At 47.6% G+C, this 15260-nt stretch overlaps 5 protein-coding genes across 6 annotated transcripts; 3 read left to right on the forward strand and 2 right to left on the reverse strand.

Annotated features, from left to right (window-relative positions):
* Positions 1-156: 156 nt before the first annotated feature.
* Positions 157-555, forward strand: L3040_009110 (uncharacterized protein; the record flags this gene model as incomplete). The annotated part of the gene is made up of 1 exon (XM_007294017.1): positions 157-555. The coding sequence occupies one exon, from the start codon at positions 157-159 to the stop codon at positions 553-555; it is 399 nt and encodes a 132-aa protein (XP_007294079.1).
* Positions 556-879: 324 nt separating this feature from the next.
* On the reverse strand, positions 880-2040 carry L3040_009111 (uncharacterized protein; the record flags this gene model as incomplete). The annotated part of the gene is made up of 2 exons (XM_007294016.2): positions 880-1384; positions 1439-2040. 2 exons carry the CDS (start codon positions 2038-2040, stop codon positions 880-882), a joined length of 1107 nt encoding a protein of 368 aa, XP_007294078.2.
* Positions 2041-2771: 731 nt separating this feature from the next.
* On the forward strand, positions 2772-3638 carry L3040_009112 (uncharacterized protein; the record flags this gene model as incomplete). The annotated part of the gene is made up of 1 exon (XM_007294015.2): positions 2772-3638. The coding sequence occupies one exon, from the start codon at positions 2772-2774 to the stop codon at positions 3636-3638; it is 867 nt and encodes a 288-aa protein (XP_007294077.2).
* A 44-nt stretch (positions 3639-3682) lies between these two features.
* L3040_009113 (uncharacterized protein) lies at positions 3683-6121 on the reverse strand (the record flags this gene model as incomplete). 2 transcript variants are annotated; one of them, XM_066155850.1, is made up of 5 exons in its annotated part: positions 3683-4582; positions 4669-5316; positions 5465-5783; positions 5841-5973; positions 6025-6121. In XM_066155850.1, 5 exons carry the CDS (start codon positions 6119-6121, stop codon positions 3683-3685), a joined length of 2097 nt encoding a protein of 698 aa, XP_066010133.1. The 2 variants fall into 2 exon arrangements, with proteins under 2 accessions (XP_066010133.1, XP_066010134.1); XM_066155851.1 differs by lacking the exons at positions 3683-4582; positions 4669-5316 and adding an exon at positions 5317-5319.
* A 1301-nt stretch (positions 6122-7422) lies between these two features.
* L3040_009114 (uncharacterized protein) lies at positions 7423-9427 on the forward strand (the record flags this gene model as incomplete). The annotated part of the gene is made up of 7 exons (XM_007294013.2): positions 7423-7652; positions 7712-7961; positions 8024-8209; positions 8258-8481; positions 8592-8689; positions 8779-8855; positions 8984-9427. 7 exons carry the CDS (start codon positions 7423-7425, stop codon positions 9425-9427), a joined length of 1509 nt encoding a protein of 502 aa, XP_007294075.2.
* Between the last annotated feature and the right edge of the window lie 5833 nt (positions 9428-15260).

The raw sequence follows: 15260 nt of genomic DNA on the forward strand, positions 1-15260 counted from the left end.
GCAAGCCATATTCCTGGGCTGGGACCCGGTCGCCGTGAACGAAGCCGCGGAGGGTCGTTCTGCCCAGGAAGGAGAAGGCTCGCAAGGCTGCGGGGGACAAGCGGGCGCGCGAGCGTGAAGCTCTCCACGCGGGATACCTCAAGTCCCGAAGTGGAAATGGCTCCAAGGGCTCCCACATCACCTTCGCCAGGCGGCAGCTACATGATCGATTGCGAAGTGGTCGAAAGGGGATGTCTGGAACAGGCAGAAGATCTGGGTCTCGACATGCGCCGAACCACAGAGCCGGGTGTATTCGAAGCCGATTTCGATTTCGATTTCGGGATCCTTGAGGGTATGGTGATTATGCGTACCGAGGAGAATATTTTGAAGCTGCATTGCTCTCGGTTAGATCGGAATGCTGGGGCTGGGGAAGAAGATGACAGTGAGGAGGATGGAGATGGCGAAGAGAGCGAAGAGGACGAGGACGAGGACGAGGACAGAAAGCCCACCGCAAGCTCCGAGAGAAAAGTTGGAGGTTCTACAGGCCGAGAGGCCGCCCAAAAAAGTCCAAGGTAGAAGCTTCCCTCACGTACGTGGTCAGACTGAAATTTCGCGAGACGGCGGCGGGAGAGGTACATTACACGGCGGAGAAAGGAACGATCCAATTCGGCGGTAAAAGCTTGGTCAGCTTTCGATGGACAGGTCGACCTTCCCTGCGTTGGTGAAGATGTGCCTTTTACTGCGCGGAAGATTTCTGATTCTCCTGCTGGCTCTGGAAGAGTGTGGGCTGACTACCCAGAGCGTGCGTACGAGTATGCACGCGTTAGACGATGGCAGTAGGGGGTTGCTGGAGCTGCATGTTACAGGATGTGTGATTTTCAACCGGAACTTGGATATTGTCTAGCAACACGGAGGTATTTTCACCTCGGTAATCTCTGGCAGCAGGCCCTTCTTCTCCGGCAGGCTGTGCGCCTCCCCGTTCCCGTTCCCGTTTAAATTCGAGACTCTCCTCTCAGCCATTGTGCACGCGATATCAAACGCGTTCTGGGTACTTGTAATAGCCGCCAAGTTCTTCCCCACGATATCAAAAGCTGTGCCATGTGCTGGGGTGGCCACAGGAATAGGAAGCCCACCCTGCATCGTTACGCCACCGTCAAACGAGAGCAGCTTCATGGCGATCTGACCCTGGTCGTGGTACATGGTGACGATGCCGTCGAAGTTATCGCGCTTGATGAAGATCGTGTCGCAAGGGAAAGGACCTTGCACGTTGATACCTTTTGCTTGGGCGGCAGCGACAGCTGGAGCGATGTGGTCGATCTCCTGGCGTCCAAAAGAGCCATTCTCGCCGTTATGCGGGTTCAAAGCACAAACCCCGAGGCGAGGTGAGGAGAGACCCGATTCCCACCTTTGCAACCCTGAGTGTCGTTCTCATATGAGCGTTGTGGGTACGAGAACATACCTCAGTCTATTTAAAAGCTCGATGGCCTCGAGGGTAGACTCTGCCGTTATACGCTCAGCAACATCCTCGATACCAATGTGGCTCGTGACTCTTCCTGTCCACAACGACCCGGCAACGTTGATCTCGCTTGTTCTTCCTTTGAAGTTGAGCTGGTCCGCAAACCACCTCAATTCATCCTCCTGCTTCATACCGGCCAGTTTCAAAGAGCTCTTGTTCAGCGGGCCAAATACAATGGCGTCAATCTTTCCCTCTTGAGCCAGTGCGAGCGCCCGCTTCAGCTGATGAATCACGCGTTCTCCACTGGCCTTGGAGACTTCAGAGCGAGCCGTGGGGTAGAGAGCAGCGGTGTTGTCATCGAGAAGCTGCGCCCCTTTGGGACCAGCAATATCCGAGAGGAAAACTTGTACGTTGCCGGCGTCAGTAATGGCCGAGTCGAGTTCTGAGCGGTCGGCGAGGAGAAAGATGTCTGCTTTCTTGGAATTGGCGGGATTACTCAGGAGCTTTGCAATGAGTTCGGGCCCAACTCCTGAGGGGTCGCCTAAGATCACTGCAAGACGGGGCCTCGGTCCGGGGGAGTGTTTATTGCATTCGATGGAGCCCATTATGAAGAAGGATATAGGCTAAACTTCAGGGAACCGGTGGGCAGAGAAGAAGAGAAGATCTGGTGGTGATTGCGAATTGAGCAAACAATAAGTAAGAAATCAGACCGAGCTGGAGGCCGCGAGATGTAATGTCAGTATGTAGATACATATGGCAATGGTTCATTTTGCGGTCTTCGACTTCGGTCTTCTGCCATCGGGGTGGCCTTCGATTCGTCTGTGAAGTCGGAAGGATGCTGGTGTGGATCGCATCGGCGTTTTCGCCGAGATCAGCAGTATGGCAGCATCTTCTCGCACCCAACGCCGATGAGGCCCTTCTCCGCGCCAAAACACGATGCAGAGCTCTGACTCGCAGTATTCGACGCCCCGCACCTGCAAGGTGGAAGGAAGATTGTTGCCGTCGTCCATGACTTTCTTTGAGTTTCATCCCCAACTCGTCAAGATCTAGAGGATCGAATTTTAAGCGAGGCACAACATACCAAATTGGTTGAATGTTGTACGCTAATACATCAACATTCTCTATTCTCACTTCTTCTATCACAGAGAATCTACCGAAGGTGGGAGTAAGCCCATCCCACTTATCGTTGAGGTACTGGGTGGCAATGGAGACGTAGAACGATATATTCGGACCTCAAACCTGCTCACGATCTGGAGCATTCATTTCGGCTTATCTTGAACAACCTTTCAGAGCATCGTTCGTATATTGGGATACCTCGATAAAATATCCCCCCAAAATGTCGCGTCCAGATCTCAAAGATAACCGCACCATGGCAATTTTGAACGCCGCTCGTGACGGCGGCTACGCAGTCCCCGCAATATGCTGTTACAACTTGGAGAGTATTATTGCTACGGTCCGCGCCGCCGAAGCGTGCCGCTCTCCAGCAATAGTCCAGCTCTTCCCTTGGGCACTCGAGTACGCGGGATCAACGCTGGTGCTTGCCGCAGCCGAAGCCGCGCATTCATCCTCGGCACCCGTGACCCTCCACCTCGACCATGCGCAGACGCCGGAGCTGGTCCGCCAGGCCGCCGACATCCCGGCTGCTTTCGACGGGATCATGTGCGACATGAGCCACTACGAAAAGGAGGAGAATCTCGAGCTGACGCGCGAGCTCACGGAGTACTGCCATCGGCGCGGCATCATCTCCGAGGCCGAACCGGGCAGGATCGAGGGCGGGGAGGACGGCGTGGCCGCGACCGTGGATCTGGAGGCGGTCTTGACGACCCCAGAGCAGGCGGAAGAGTTTGTCTCGACGGGCATCGAACTGCTAGCGCCGGCATTCGGGAACGTCCATGGGGAATACGGCCCCAGGGGGATCAACCTGGAGTACGAGCGTCTGGAATCCGTTCACAAGGCTGTGGGGGACCGGGTGAGGTTGGTTCTGCACGGCGCAGATCCTTTCGACGAGACGATCTTCACCAAGTGTATCCGAGCAGGCGTCACCAAGATCAACATCAACAAAGGGGTAAACAAGCACTACGAGAAGGTGCAAGCGGAGATGCGCGGAAAGCCGCTGACGACGGTGATTGAAGCTGGGACGTTGGCGATGCAGAAAGCGGTCGAAAATTATATGAGGATCCTCGGTAGTGCTGGAAAAGCGTAGAGGCAGAAGTTCACGTTCTTAATCATATTGTCACGGTTGCTTCTTTACATATACGAGTCCTCTGTCTGAATGCCCAGGAGAAAAGCATCATTGAAGCGCCAATCTAGATCTCCTCCCAGGAGATCGAATGGATCTTGCTGATGACCCAACGACATAGATTGCGTCCATGCACTGTCTTGCCCGCCTGGTAGTTGTGTGATGGTTGCGCCGCAACTCGTGATGTCTGCTTGGCCAGTGACAAATGCGTCGTCACACGAGGCATGCGAGTTGCTGTTCTGTGCGTGGACACCAGGAGCCGAGCCGGTTGATTCAGCTCCTCGCGGATAGAGGTAAGTGCTCGGCTCGGGACCGGGAGAGAATCTCTGTAGCAGTTCTCGTAGACCTGTCACGACGTGACCGGCAACGTGCTGTTGACTAGCTCTATCCGCCATAGCCTTCAGCATCCCAACCAGTGCTTCCACCTCCCGCAATACGCTTTCCGTGTGGAAGTTCAAGCCGAACTTGGCCAGATCTCTCGGCAGACGGAGAGCCTTGTTGACGCCCGCTGGCTCGCAGAACACCACTGCCATCTTGAGGAGGAAAGACGCGCAAACGGCGATCATCGCATGCACAAAGATGGGCATTCCAATCTGTGCGTCGCGCAGCTGGCTGTCTTCGATCATCAGGAGTCTCATGGTAGAAGTCGCTGCCGCAATTGCATTGTTGGCAGCTTCTTGTCTCTCCCAGTTCATAGCAGGACCTCCGGGTCCTCGGCTTGCAGATATTCCTCTGAGAGATAGTGAGTTGAGCTGGAAGCGGGCTAGGTGGTAATATAACGTGATCCCCTTCGATGGTAGGAGAGGGTCTCTCGAAGTATCGACGCTCTTCGGCTGATGCTCGAGTCGCCACTGGTCGAGCTGAATATTGAGAGACTGAAGGATTTCAAAATCTTGCCCACTGAGCTCCTATTGGAGAAATCGCGGTCAGTTCCAAATCTCCCAAGACCGAGAGAGAGATTTGATTCAAGTGCTGTCGTGGTACGAGGACTCACAAGATCAGCATCGCATCCATACATGAAGTAGCAACCGGCCAGAATTCGAAAGAGCTTAACCTGAGCCACCAGCCCGCGGTCCCCTTCGGAAGACAGCTCGCTCGTCAACAGCTTGTCTGCATTTCTGATGGCCGCACAATCATGCATCATGGGCGGACGTCCGTAAGCAAGAGCGAATTGGTGATCGCAGACGTATAGCACGTACCAAAGCCTGACACGTTCATAGGAAGCAAGTGAGCCCCGAGCAAACTGCAAGGATGACTTGTGGAGGTTCATCTCCGTTGCTACTCGAACAGCCCGTGAGCACAAGGCCCAACTGAGGCTCGTGAGATAGAAGGCGCCAATGCACAGGCCCCGAATGTCGTCCAGATTCTGGCTGCGGAGCATGCACGAATCTCGCATCAGCATCACAAATGCATCGTACGTAGCGCGCAGAGACTGCTCTCGGTTCGGCATGTGTAGTGCTGCGACGGTGAGTACCGTGGCAACTAGGAGCGAGGAAGACTCCCGCGCTGTAGCCAGCGTTTTATGGGAGCAGAGAATACCGTTCCAGAGAAGCGGGTTGATGCGACTTTGGAAATGCGCAAAGAGAAACTCCGCTTCGGCCAAGGAGACTACGCCACGGCTGATAAAGTCTGGTCCATTCACCTACTTTGTACGTGGTTAGCCTTCACCTGCCAGTGGGATGTTTACATCGAGCCAGCAGAGTAGCCGTATGGCGAGAATTCACGACGTTTCCCATGGTGTTGAAGCAGCCGAAGCTGCGTGAGGACGAATTAACGAGATCCACGCTTACGAGTGAGGAGTCGACGAGGATCAGTCGAGATTTTCCAGGGTCGGTAAGGCTGTACAGGTTGTTCATCGGCAAAGGCACAAGATCTGAATCATCCTTCCTGTGTAAAGCCGACGAACCCTCAGATGTAAAGTTGCCTACAGCACCAGCGGTGTTATAATTGCAAGCCGTCTCCGGGGAGATAGGAGCATCTCTGATGGTCTGTCGGCTTAAACCAAGATTGGTCTGGTAGCCAGAGAGGCTCGGCAGGTTGCTTTGCTGCAGCAACTGTGCGACGGCGGCTTTGAGCTGGTCGATTTGTGCGCTTGCCTGGGACTTCCAGCTTCGCACATGTGAGCACAAAATCCAAAGATTGCCCAAGTCAACATCGATTGCTCACGCTGTATCTTCCTCTATGAACTTCTGTTTCAGGTTATGAGGGACACATTGGATTCCACTCTTTTGGCATTTCCGGCAAGCCTCAGCCCCTGGCTGGACGAAGCATTTGATCTTGTGCTTTTTGCATTCTGCGCCTGGGAGAATGTGTCAGTCGCGACGCCTTGGCAGATCGGTTGAGTACCCACACGCTCGAGTTAGCTGTGGCTTGGAGGCCGGTCGCTGGTCAGCCGAAGATGCAGTATCGTGATCTTGATCGTTTCTAGGACGCTTGTTGAGGCTCATTTTCACTTATCGATTGTTGAAAGTTGTCGCGTAGGCTCTCGACGTGGAACTTCATGCCATGTGGTCGAAATAGGGATCTCACTTGCGATTGCCGAGGCGAAATCCACTATGTACCCCATCCCTTACTTTGGGCTGCATGTTGAGTCTAACCAATCATAATATTTAAGGCTCGGGCCGGGGAAGTTTAGCCGGTCTGAAGTTTGTTTACATTGGATTGGCAAAGCCGGGGTGAAACAGCCCAACCAGAACTTCCCAACTAGGCTTTTGAACCACTTCAATATTTGGGTGTCTCAAGCGATTCAATCCTTCATAGAGATGTATGCTGAGCAAGATTATTGCTGGGCTTTGGACGGCGCGGACCGATCGATATTGATCTGCCAGAGGAAACAACTTCGGCGAAACTGCCGAATAGCTAGGCCCATCCAGATTCATGGCCTTCCTTCCCAGTTGACGCGATACATCATCCGACTCTATACTCATGATTCGAAAGCTGCCGGAACCCGAGCAAACATCTGGGCAATTTTTGGGGTGGGGTCGCTGGTGGAACGCATGAGGGGAAGCAGCTCGCGGCGATAAACGCCGTCATTGGCCGCTGGCTGCTTCAGCAATCGGGATTGAATTGCGCAGGAGGAATCTCCATTTCAAAAATATGCACTTCTTGTCACTCATTTTTAAGCTCTCTTTCAGCCTAGGAGTTCGTGGCACAATCGTAAGATCTTTCGTGCATCCAGGATCGAGGCCAGAGGCAAGATCAAGCGCTTGGAGGTATATGAAAGCTTCCTCCCACTTTTTCTGCAAGCACTTTTATGAGCAGCGTATGAAAGGTAAGAATCTGGATGACTTTGAGGTGGGTCTAGTCAGGCGGTCTGTTTACATCTATCTGCAGGCGAAGGGCAGCCACTCGGAGGTTCATGTCGGCAACTGTCGTGAGGATCCGAGAAATCTCGAGCCTAGGAAGGAGAACTTTCGAGACTCGGAGATTCTGCCGATATGGGTACAACTCTTGGTCATACTCCCTCCCACCTTTGAATATGTCGCTCGCGGATCCTCTGAGCATGTCCTTCGCGATTTGCAGGCTTGTCTACTGCTATGCATGGGGAAGTGGGCCCTGGGTCACTCTGGAATTTTTTAACATCAATTTGGCTGGTTACCCTGGTTCCACTGCTGACAGGGTACTACTCTCGATCAGTCACTTGAGGCCGGCCTACTTTTTATATCTATTTGAGCCCTGATGTCTCTCTCCTTACTTCTGAAACCTTCCTCTTTCAATCTTCATTCATCCCGAGCTTCGCATTGAAAATATGAGTCTTCCTAGCAAAAAGACCAGCCTTCTGAATGTTGAGCAGGTGAAAGATGACAGAAAATCCGTCGATGGTGAGGCCGACGTGTTGGAAGCACAGCAACTTGCTGATCGATACGCCACGGGAACTTCTCAGGCAGAGAGAGACTTGATTAAGAAGGTGGACTGGCGTATCCTCCCTTGTCTTTGGACGTTGTATCTTCTAGGTTTTTTGGACCGAGCTAACATTGGGTACTTACATGGACTCCGATCTCACTCTGATGCAAACTAATCTGCTAATTTTCTGCCAGAAATGCAAAGACAGGTGGGCTGGAGGATGACTTTAACCTAACCAGTAGCCAGTACTCGGTCATTGTGCTGGTCTTCTTTATATCATATCTCGTCTGCGAAGTTCCCGCCAACATGATCCTCACACGCGTCAGGCCCAGCGTCTTCCTCCCCGGTCTCGGGATCCTCTGGGGGAGCTTTGCAATGCTGATGGGTGCCACTCAAAACTGGAAACAGCTCGCTGGTATGCGGTTTTTGCTTGGTTTTGCCGAGGTATGTGGGCCAAGGCCAAAACTACTCTTACTTTCTGCATCTGACATATACGGTACACCCAGGCGGGTTTCGCACCTGGATGCGCATATTTCCTTTCTTCGTGGTACAGACGCTATGAGCTCACAACGCGCTATGCTATAATGTATACTTCGGTCCCGCTTGCTGGGGCTATGTCTGGTCTTCTTGCAGCTGTGATTATCCAGCATATGGACGGACTTGCGGGACTTGCGGGATGGCGCTGGCTGTTCGTGAGTTTCCCTTCTTCCCTACTGATCTTTGCGCTGACCACATGTTAGATTATCGAGGGGCTCGGCTCTGTTGTTGCAGCCATGGGCATCCACTTTCTCATGCCCAACTACCCTATCAATAGCCCCAAGTTTCTCAACGAGGAGGAGACCATTCTCGCTTGTAATCGCTTAGCGATGGACGGCATTGCTCTAGCTCAGGGAACTGGAAGTGAAGAGCTTGGTCATTGGGCGGTGTTCAAGATGACAGTCAGAGACTGGAGAGTCTGGGCACAGTAAGTTAAGCAAACCATTGTTGCCGAGGATCTCGTGATCACATTACAATACCGATGCTTCTCGCGAGACAACATACGATCGAGTTATCGCTGATCTTCTGATCTCCCAGGTGCTTCATCTTCGTTCTCGTCACTGGATCGCAGACAATGCAGTACTTTATCCCAACCCTTGTCAAAAGCTTTGGATGGACGGGGTATACAGCTCAATGTATGTAATACGGCCATCTCTGCTCGGCTCGGCTCCGAAGCGACCTCGACTCGGCGAGAACAGAAGACTGTTCTTCTAACATATGCTAGACTACACGATCCCACCGTACATGGCTGCCCTGGCTTACGTTGTCATTTGCGCCTGGCTGGCAGACAAATATCAAACCGTAAGGAGATGGCCAGCTAGCTTTCCCTACTATCTGCTCGTTCTGCGATTCATGAATGCCGTGTCTCGCTCTCCCTCCTCCCCAATAGCTCTACTGCGACAGTTGCTAACCTCATCCTCCCCATGTAGAAATGGCCCTTCCTGTGTGGTCTCTCGGCGATCGGCTGTTGTCTCTTCATCGCCGTCACAGTCACACAGAGCAAGATGGCCCAATATGTCCTGACGATCCTCGCCTTCGGTACCATCTACGGGTGCTCTCCGCTGGTCAAAACCTGGGCGGTGGACGTTATACCCCAGCCCGCTGCCAAGCGGGCCGTTGCGATCGCTCTGATCAATTCTCTCGGCAATGCTTCGAGCATCTACGCCACCTGGCTTTGGCCGAAGAGCGATGCTCCGAGATACATCATTGGGTTCGTCACCACAACGACATGGCTAGGAACTGTGTGTGTAGCTACGGTGATATTTGCGATGTTGTTCAAGAAATATCCCGCGGAGAGGTCGGATCCGATCGAAGTGATGGCAGCCGAGATGAGAGCGAGGAGAGAAGCTTCGAACGGGAATGGGAAAGCCTAAGGAGGGCAGCTGGTTGGTGTTTCGAATGTAATTGTCTCGCTCTTACCGATCACAGCTGCTGCTACGATATTTCCTTGTTTGAATTAGTGTTTGCGAGGCACAGGTCAGCATTCGTTCTGGTTGTATTTATTAACGTCTAGCGAGTTCTAAGCGTAGCAGACGCGTACACAACCTCAATCCCCATTCTTCAAGACCAGTGCAGTCATCGAGAGTATTTTTCGAGCAGCGAGAACTGTTCTCTGGTAGGATCTAGAGGGATATAGCTAAAAAATCTTGTTGGTCTACTTGATATCTGCTCGCGTAAACGACTGGGGAAGGTTTTCAAATCCCGAGGAAGTAATCGGACTGCCCAAGAGATCTGCCTTGGAATAACCTAACTGACCAGGTCTTGAAAGAGGCACCGCCTACCCTACCAGCTTGGGCATTTCGCGCTCTAGAGCAGCAGCCTCACAGAGATACATAAGCTCCAACGATTTCGCCTCCGAGCCTCGTCTACCGCCAAACCTCACAAACAAAACCGGCGACCGCCCGGCCGGATCATACCCAGAGGCAACTGTGCGGCGAGCTCCTCGGAGGCCGAGATTTCGGGCACTGCGCCTGCGCGAAATCACTTCCCGTGACTGACACTCGTCCTAAAAGCTCTCGACAAACCAATCCCCGGACGGGCGAGCACCAATCGCTTTTGCTATCGTAGGTGTTGCTAGGTCTAGACTTGGGTCTTGGTGGTGTGGTGTTGTGTTGATGCATGATTATTCTAATCGTCGGCTCGCTTAGGTGGGCCTCCTTTCAGCCTTTCAGTCTTAGTCGGTATAAGCGACTGCGGATCGGAAGCGAGTGCGGATTTTTCGAATGTGTTAGAAATTTTTATATATTATAGCAATTAATTATTACTATAACTTAAAAATATTTATATAAATAATTATTCTGCGATTATATCTTCTTTCGAAACATCCGAAATCGTATTATCTAATAAAACATTTAACTATCGATTGCTATTTTTAAAATCTGATTCGTTTTTTACTTTACGCAACGAATCTGTTACGGCTGATGGCTGATTGTATTGTACTACTACCAACCAGTACGCTAAGTAGTGGGAAGAAAAGACGAGGAAGAGAAGAACTACAATACAGGAGGGGCGAGGGGTCATGTACCACGATGCGGCCGCTAGCGGGGGCCTAGTCCAGGAAGGGACTAGGGCAGCTGACTAATCCTTAATCCTCCAACCAACCGTGCCAAGGCCCGAGGGCTGTCAGTATCGTAACAGAATCGTTTGAATCTTTATTTTTATTAGAATTGAAACTATCGCTATCGATATTAATACTAGAAAAAGGAAAAACATCTTGCTTTAAAGAAGGGTCTTTAATAGTATCGATTATAATTATCAGATCATCGTTATCGTAAGAAAGTTCGAGTTGAAAAAGAGTTGGTCGAGGAATACTTTTTTTACGAAGCTGTAAAAGTTGACGTTCAAGAGGTTGTTATATCTATTAAATCTCTTCCGAATCGAGAATTAGAATGAGTATTATATCGTCGTCTTTAATAATTAGACTTATAGCAAAGCGTTTTCGTATAGTTCTTTTACGCTCGCGTTTAGCTTTGCGTGAATCGACTCTTTTACGATATTCAGCATCTCTTTCTTCTTTTCAAAGCTTATCGACGATTCGCTATTGTTTTGCAAAAGATCTTCAATTGCATTAAGATTACTTAGTTAAGCGTAGCTTTTGTATCGATAAATCCTTAAAAGCTTTTTCGAACGAGTGCGTTTTCGGCCTATGATTAATTATAAAATACAATTAAGTTATGCGGTTGTAAATTAAAAAGTGATGTTGTAAATTGTATTTTATATACGAAAACTAATAGTAAAATAAAAAATCCGCACTCGCTTCCGATCCGCAGTCGCTTATACCGACTAAGACTGAAAGGCTGAAAGGAGGCCCACCTAAGCGAGCCGACGATTAGACGTTCTGAGGAGTGGCTGAGCTCCCTATAAGGAAGTCGCTCGGTCACGTGACATGCAACCTACGCTTGAGCTAATGCGGCTGGCGGCCTAAGGCCAACTCTCTGTGTCTTGTCCTTGTCCCAACCAGTCAATTTGTATTCCGATAGGTATCAGTGGAGAACGGAAAAGCAAGAATATGACCCATCAAGAAGTTCGCTGATATGGTGGGATACTTTTAGATGATGTTGAGCTTTTGCAAGAGAGGGTTGTGGTGGGTATAGCAAGTTAGCGAGTTCGCTAGACTCACTTATACTTGCGTTTTCACTTTCACTTTTGGCATACCTTCAAGATTGACGTCGAGTAAAATCACTGTCGTTATCTTATACTAAAGTATTAAAGCGAGACTTTTAAGATATGCTAACCATTTGGCAATATGCACCCTAACGATCTCAAATAAAATCCCACCTCGGTTAATCAAGTCAACTCAAAACCATCCAGCGCCAAAAATACAGTACAAGACCAAAGGGCTGATCGAACGAGGGTCTATCATAACCGATAATAGTGGGCCTTGACGTCGCAACTTTTGGGGCCCTTCCCTAAAGTGGGCGAAAAAATTATGTCCCGCGAAAAAATTATGTCCCGCTTTAACGCCAAAAATCGCGGGGAACGTAGACACTTATATTGCTTATAAAATTGCTTACAACGTTGCAATAATATATATATATATATATTTAATAATGTTATTCATTCTCAATTAAGCTACGAAAAAATTATTTCACCGCGTGTCTTTTAAATTGAATTAAGAGATGCTACAGATCGAATCGATATCGAATCTTCTTTATCTTTAAGCTCTTTTTCAAGCTCTTCTTATTTAATAAGCATTATTTTTATTAAAGGAGACGAAAGTAAAGTATTTAATCTCTCGTCTTCGTCGTTATCGCTAATTTAAATGCAAGATAATAAGTTTTATCTGATTCGAAAGCGTTTTTCCTTTATAAGGATTTGAGGATCGATTAAATACGAAAGGTCCGCGAATGTAGCAAGATCTCTTTCTTGAACTTCTTTTAACGTAGCTTTTTCGTTTGCAATTGCGTTTCGAAAAGAAATCAAATTAATATTATCAGCTTTTAGTTCTTCTGCTATAGGTTGCTTTTCGCGGTCTCGAATAAAGACTTCTCGTTCGAGTAGAATGTGTATAAGAATTGTCGGTATATCTATATCGACCTTAGCTAGCTAGTAGTAATAGTTGGGGAAGCTCACCCGTGAACCATGGTTCACGGGCCATTTGGCATGCCTCGCTTAGCATGTCAGTAGTCAAAGGACCCCAACTTGACAAGTAGGCCTATTAATTAGCTAGTGCACGTGACTCCTTCTAATCTTATAAAAAAAATCAGCTCTTTTGAATCTTAAGGAGCAGATAGAATTCAAATACTTTATCAACCGAGTGTTTTGCAATTGCAAGTACTTTAACGACCTTACGAAGTTACGAATATATTCTCAATCGCTTAAAAGCAATCTAATACTAATCAGTAGTTGATTTATTATTAAGTAATCAATCATAGAGAAGCTAGGACTCTATAACGAGGATACCTTTTACTACGATACCTTTCTTTTATAACGGAAAAGCGATTCCGTACCAAGTCGCTTTTTATACTACCGATTTTCCTTATTCTTACGGAAGAGTGATTCCGAACCAAGTCACTTTTATATAATCTTCAACGCTATAAGAGCCGCGCTTGCTACATATAGCAACCTAATTAAATTTGGATCGACTTATATATAAAAAGACAACAATTATAGCCGATCGAGCAATTAGACTTTCGGGTAAAGAGTCCAGCCGATAAAGAGTAATAGGGTATTATATACCTCGAATTTCATTACCACCTACGGAACCCTTAGCTATGTGACGACACGCCAGGTCTCTTGGACGCACCTCATATGCGCCAAGCTACTTCCTTCTTTTTTTCCTTCGTATTCTTCGTATTCTCTTATTCTTCGCCTTTGACCTATGAATTATAGTTCACGAGTCTTTAGCGCTTCTATTTTCGTATATATAGACTTTAGCTACCTTCGACCTCTACACTCGATAGTTGTTAATTCTAAGTTATTACTTTAAGATTCTCTTAAGCTTTTATATAAACCTCGCGCTCTCGTAAGTTCCTTTAAGTAATCGCTTAAAGTCGTCATATTATTAATAACTACTTTACTCCGCCGAGAACGGCTTTAATAATATTCTTTTTTTTTAGAATTCTTTAATAGTTAGACGTTAAAAAACACTTAAACGACTCTAACGGTCACGAGAAGGCTTATTCCAAGTATAACTTAAAGGATAGCACTTATACAACATAGCAACCTTCGCTTCGCGAGTAAAATCCTTCGCATACTTTTTAAAGCTGCTCTAGCAGCTCCTTCTTCTTTTTCTACGGCTCAACTAATAATTCCTTTTACTTAAGAAGAAGCTATTAGTAAGCAAGACGATAAAGATGATCCTTCGGCCTTTACTAACTCCGAAGAAGCTTTAGCTTAACACTAAGCTCTTTTTTAATTTTAACGAAAGGCCGCTAAGCTTAAGAAGCTCTTCGCAGATATGAAAACCCGTAACGAAGAGCTCGATAAAAGCGTTAGCGAATAAAAAACTTTCGTTAAAAAAGCTAAAAAAAAAGCTCGTCGAGCTCGAAAAGAATTGGATTAGCTTTAAGCGGTCTTGCTAACTACGGAACGCTCGTTAAAGCTTCTTTAAGTGTCTTTCGAAGATAATTTTAAAAGCAAAGAGCTATATAAGCCTTCGGTCCTTTAAGCTATTCTTTTTATCTATAAAACCGCTAACCTTCGCCGCTTTTTCGCCGACGACGATGACGAACCACTTTCTCTTTATAAGCTAACTAACCTTCGCACTTTAGCTAGGTTTAACACTTTTAAAGCCTCTTCTTTAGCTTCTTAAGGTCGCGCTCGTATCGAGCGGATCTTTAATTTTAAATAAAAGCTTTTAAACGGCGTAAGCTATCGAGCACGTTATTAGCAAGCCCGCGTCTTCGACAATTTAAAAGCTTTCGATAAATACTTTTTTATAAAACGCTAGCGCAAGAACTACGTCTTTAACTAAACCGAAAGAATAGCTTACTTATTCTTAGCCTTTTTGATTATAAATCGTAGCAACTTCGTAACCGCTTCGGAACTCGTTTAGATCGCTTTCGAGTTCTTAAACGACTTCGCTAAAAAGGCTAAAGCGTTAATTAAGTTCGAAAAACTTTATATGAGGCTTAATTAGCAATTTTAAGACTTTTACTTTGTTTTTTCGAAGCTTGCCGCTACCGTTGAAATTAAAGACGAAAATCGATTACGTAAAGCTTTGCGTTTTAAGATCACTTAAACGCTGCGCGACTAGCTTTATTTAGAATTTGCTAAGATTACAACTTTTAAGAACTTTTAGACCGCCGTTTAACAATTAGCTGCTAGCTAATACGCGTTTATAAAGCTTTACGATGCTTTACAAGCTAAGTATAATACTTAATTCGCGAAGAGCTCTTATAATAAAGCTCGTAACGAATCCCGCTCGGCTTAAAGAATAGCGGTTAAGCAAATTACTTATTACGAGAACCGCTAAAGTAGCTCAGCTCTCGTTTCTTTCCTTACCTTTTAGCGCTAAACTTTTAATAGCCTTAGCGCTAGTGTAAATCGATCTAATCGATTTAATAAATTCTCTTTTCTCGAAAACGCTTTTAAATTAGCGATCAAGACTTTTAAATCGTTCCGCAAAGACTCGAATACGCCGAAGCTCTTTCGCTATTATTTAGTTAACGAGATAGAATACGACGCTAGACTTGAATACGGCTTTTATTCGGATGACTCGGACGATAAGCTTTACTCCGACGCTCTTAAAGATTATTAAAAGCT

Source organism: Drepanopeziza brunnea, assembly GCF_022702325.1.
Source record: "Drepanopeziza brunnea f. sp. 'multigermtubi' strain 214-2 chromosome Unknown ctg19, whole genome shotgun sequence".
NCBI lineage: Eukaryota > Fungi > Ascomycota > Leotiomycetes > Helotiales > Drepanopezizaceae > Drepanopeziza > Drepanopeziza brunnea.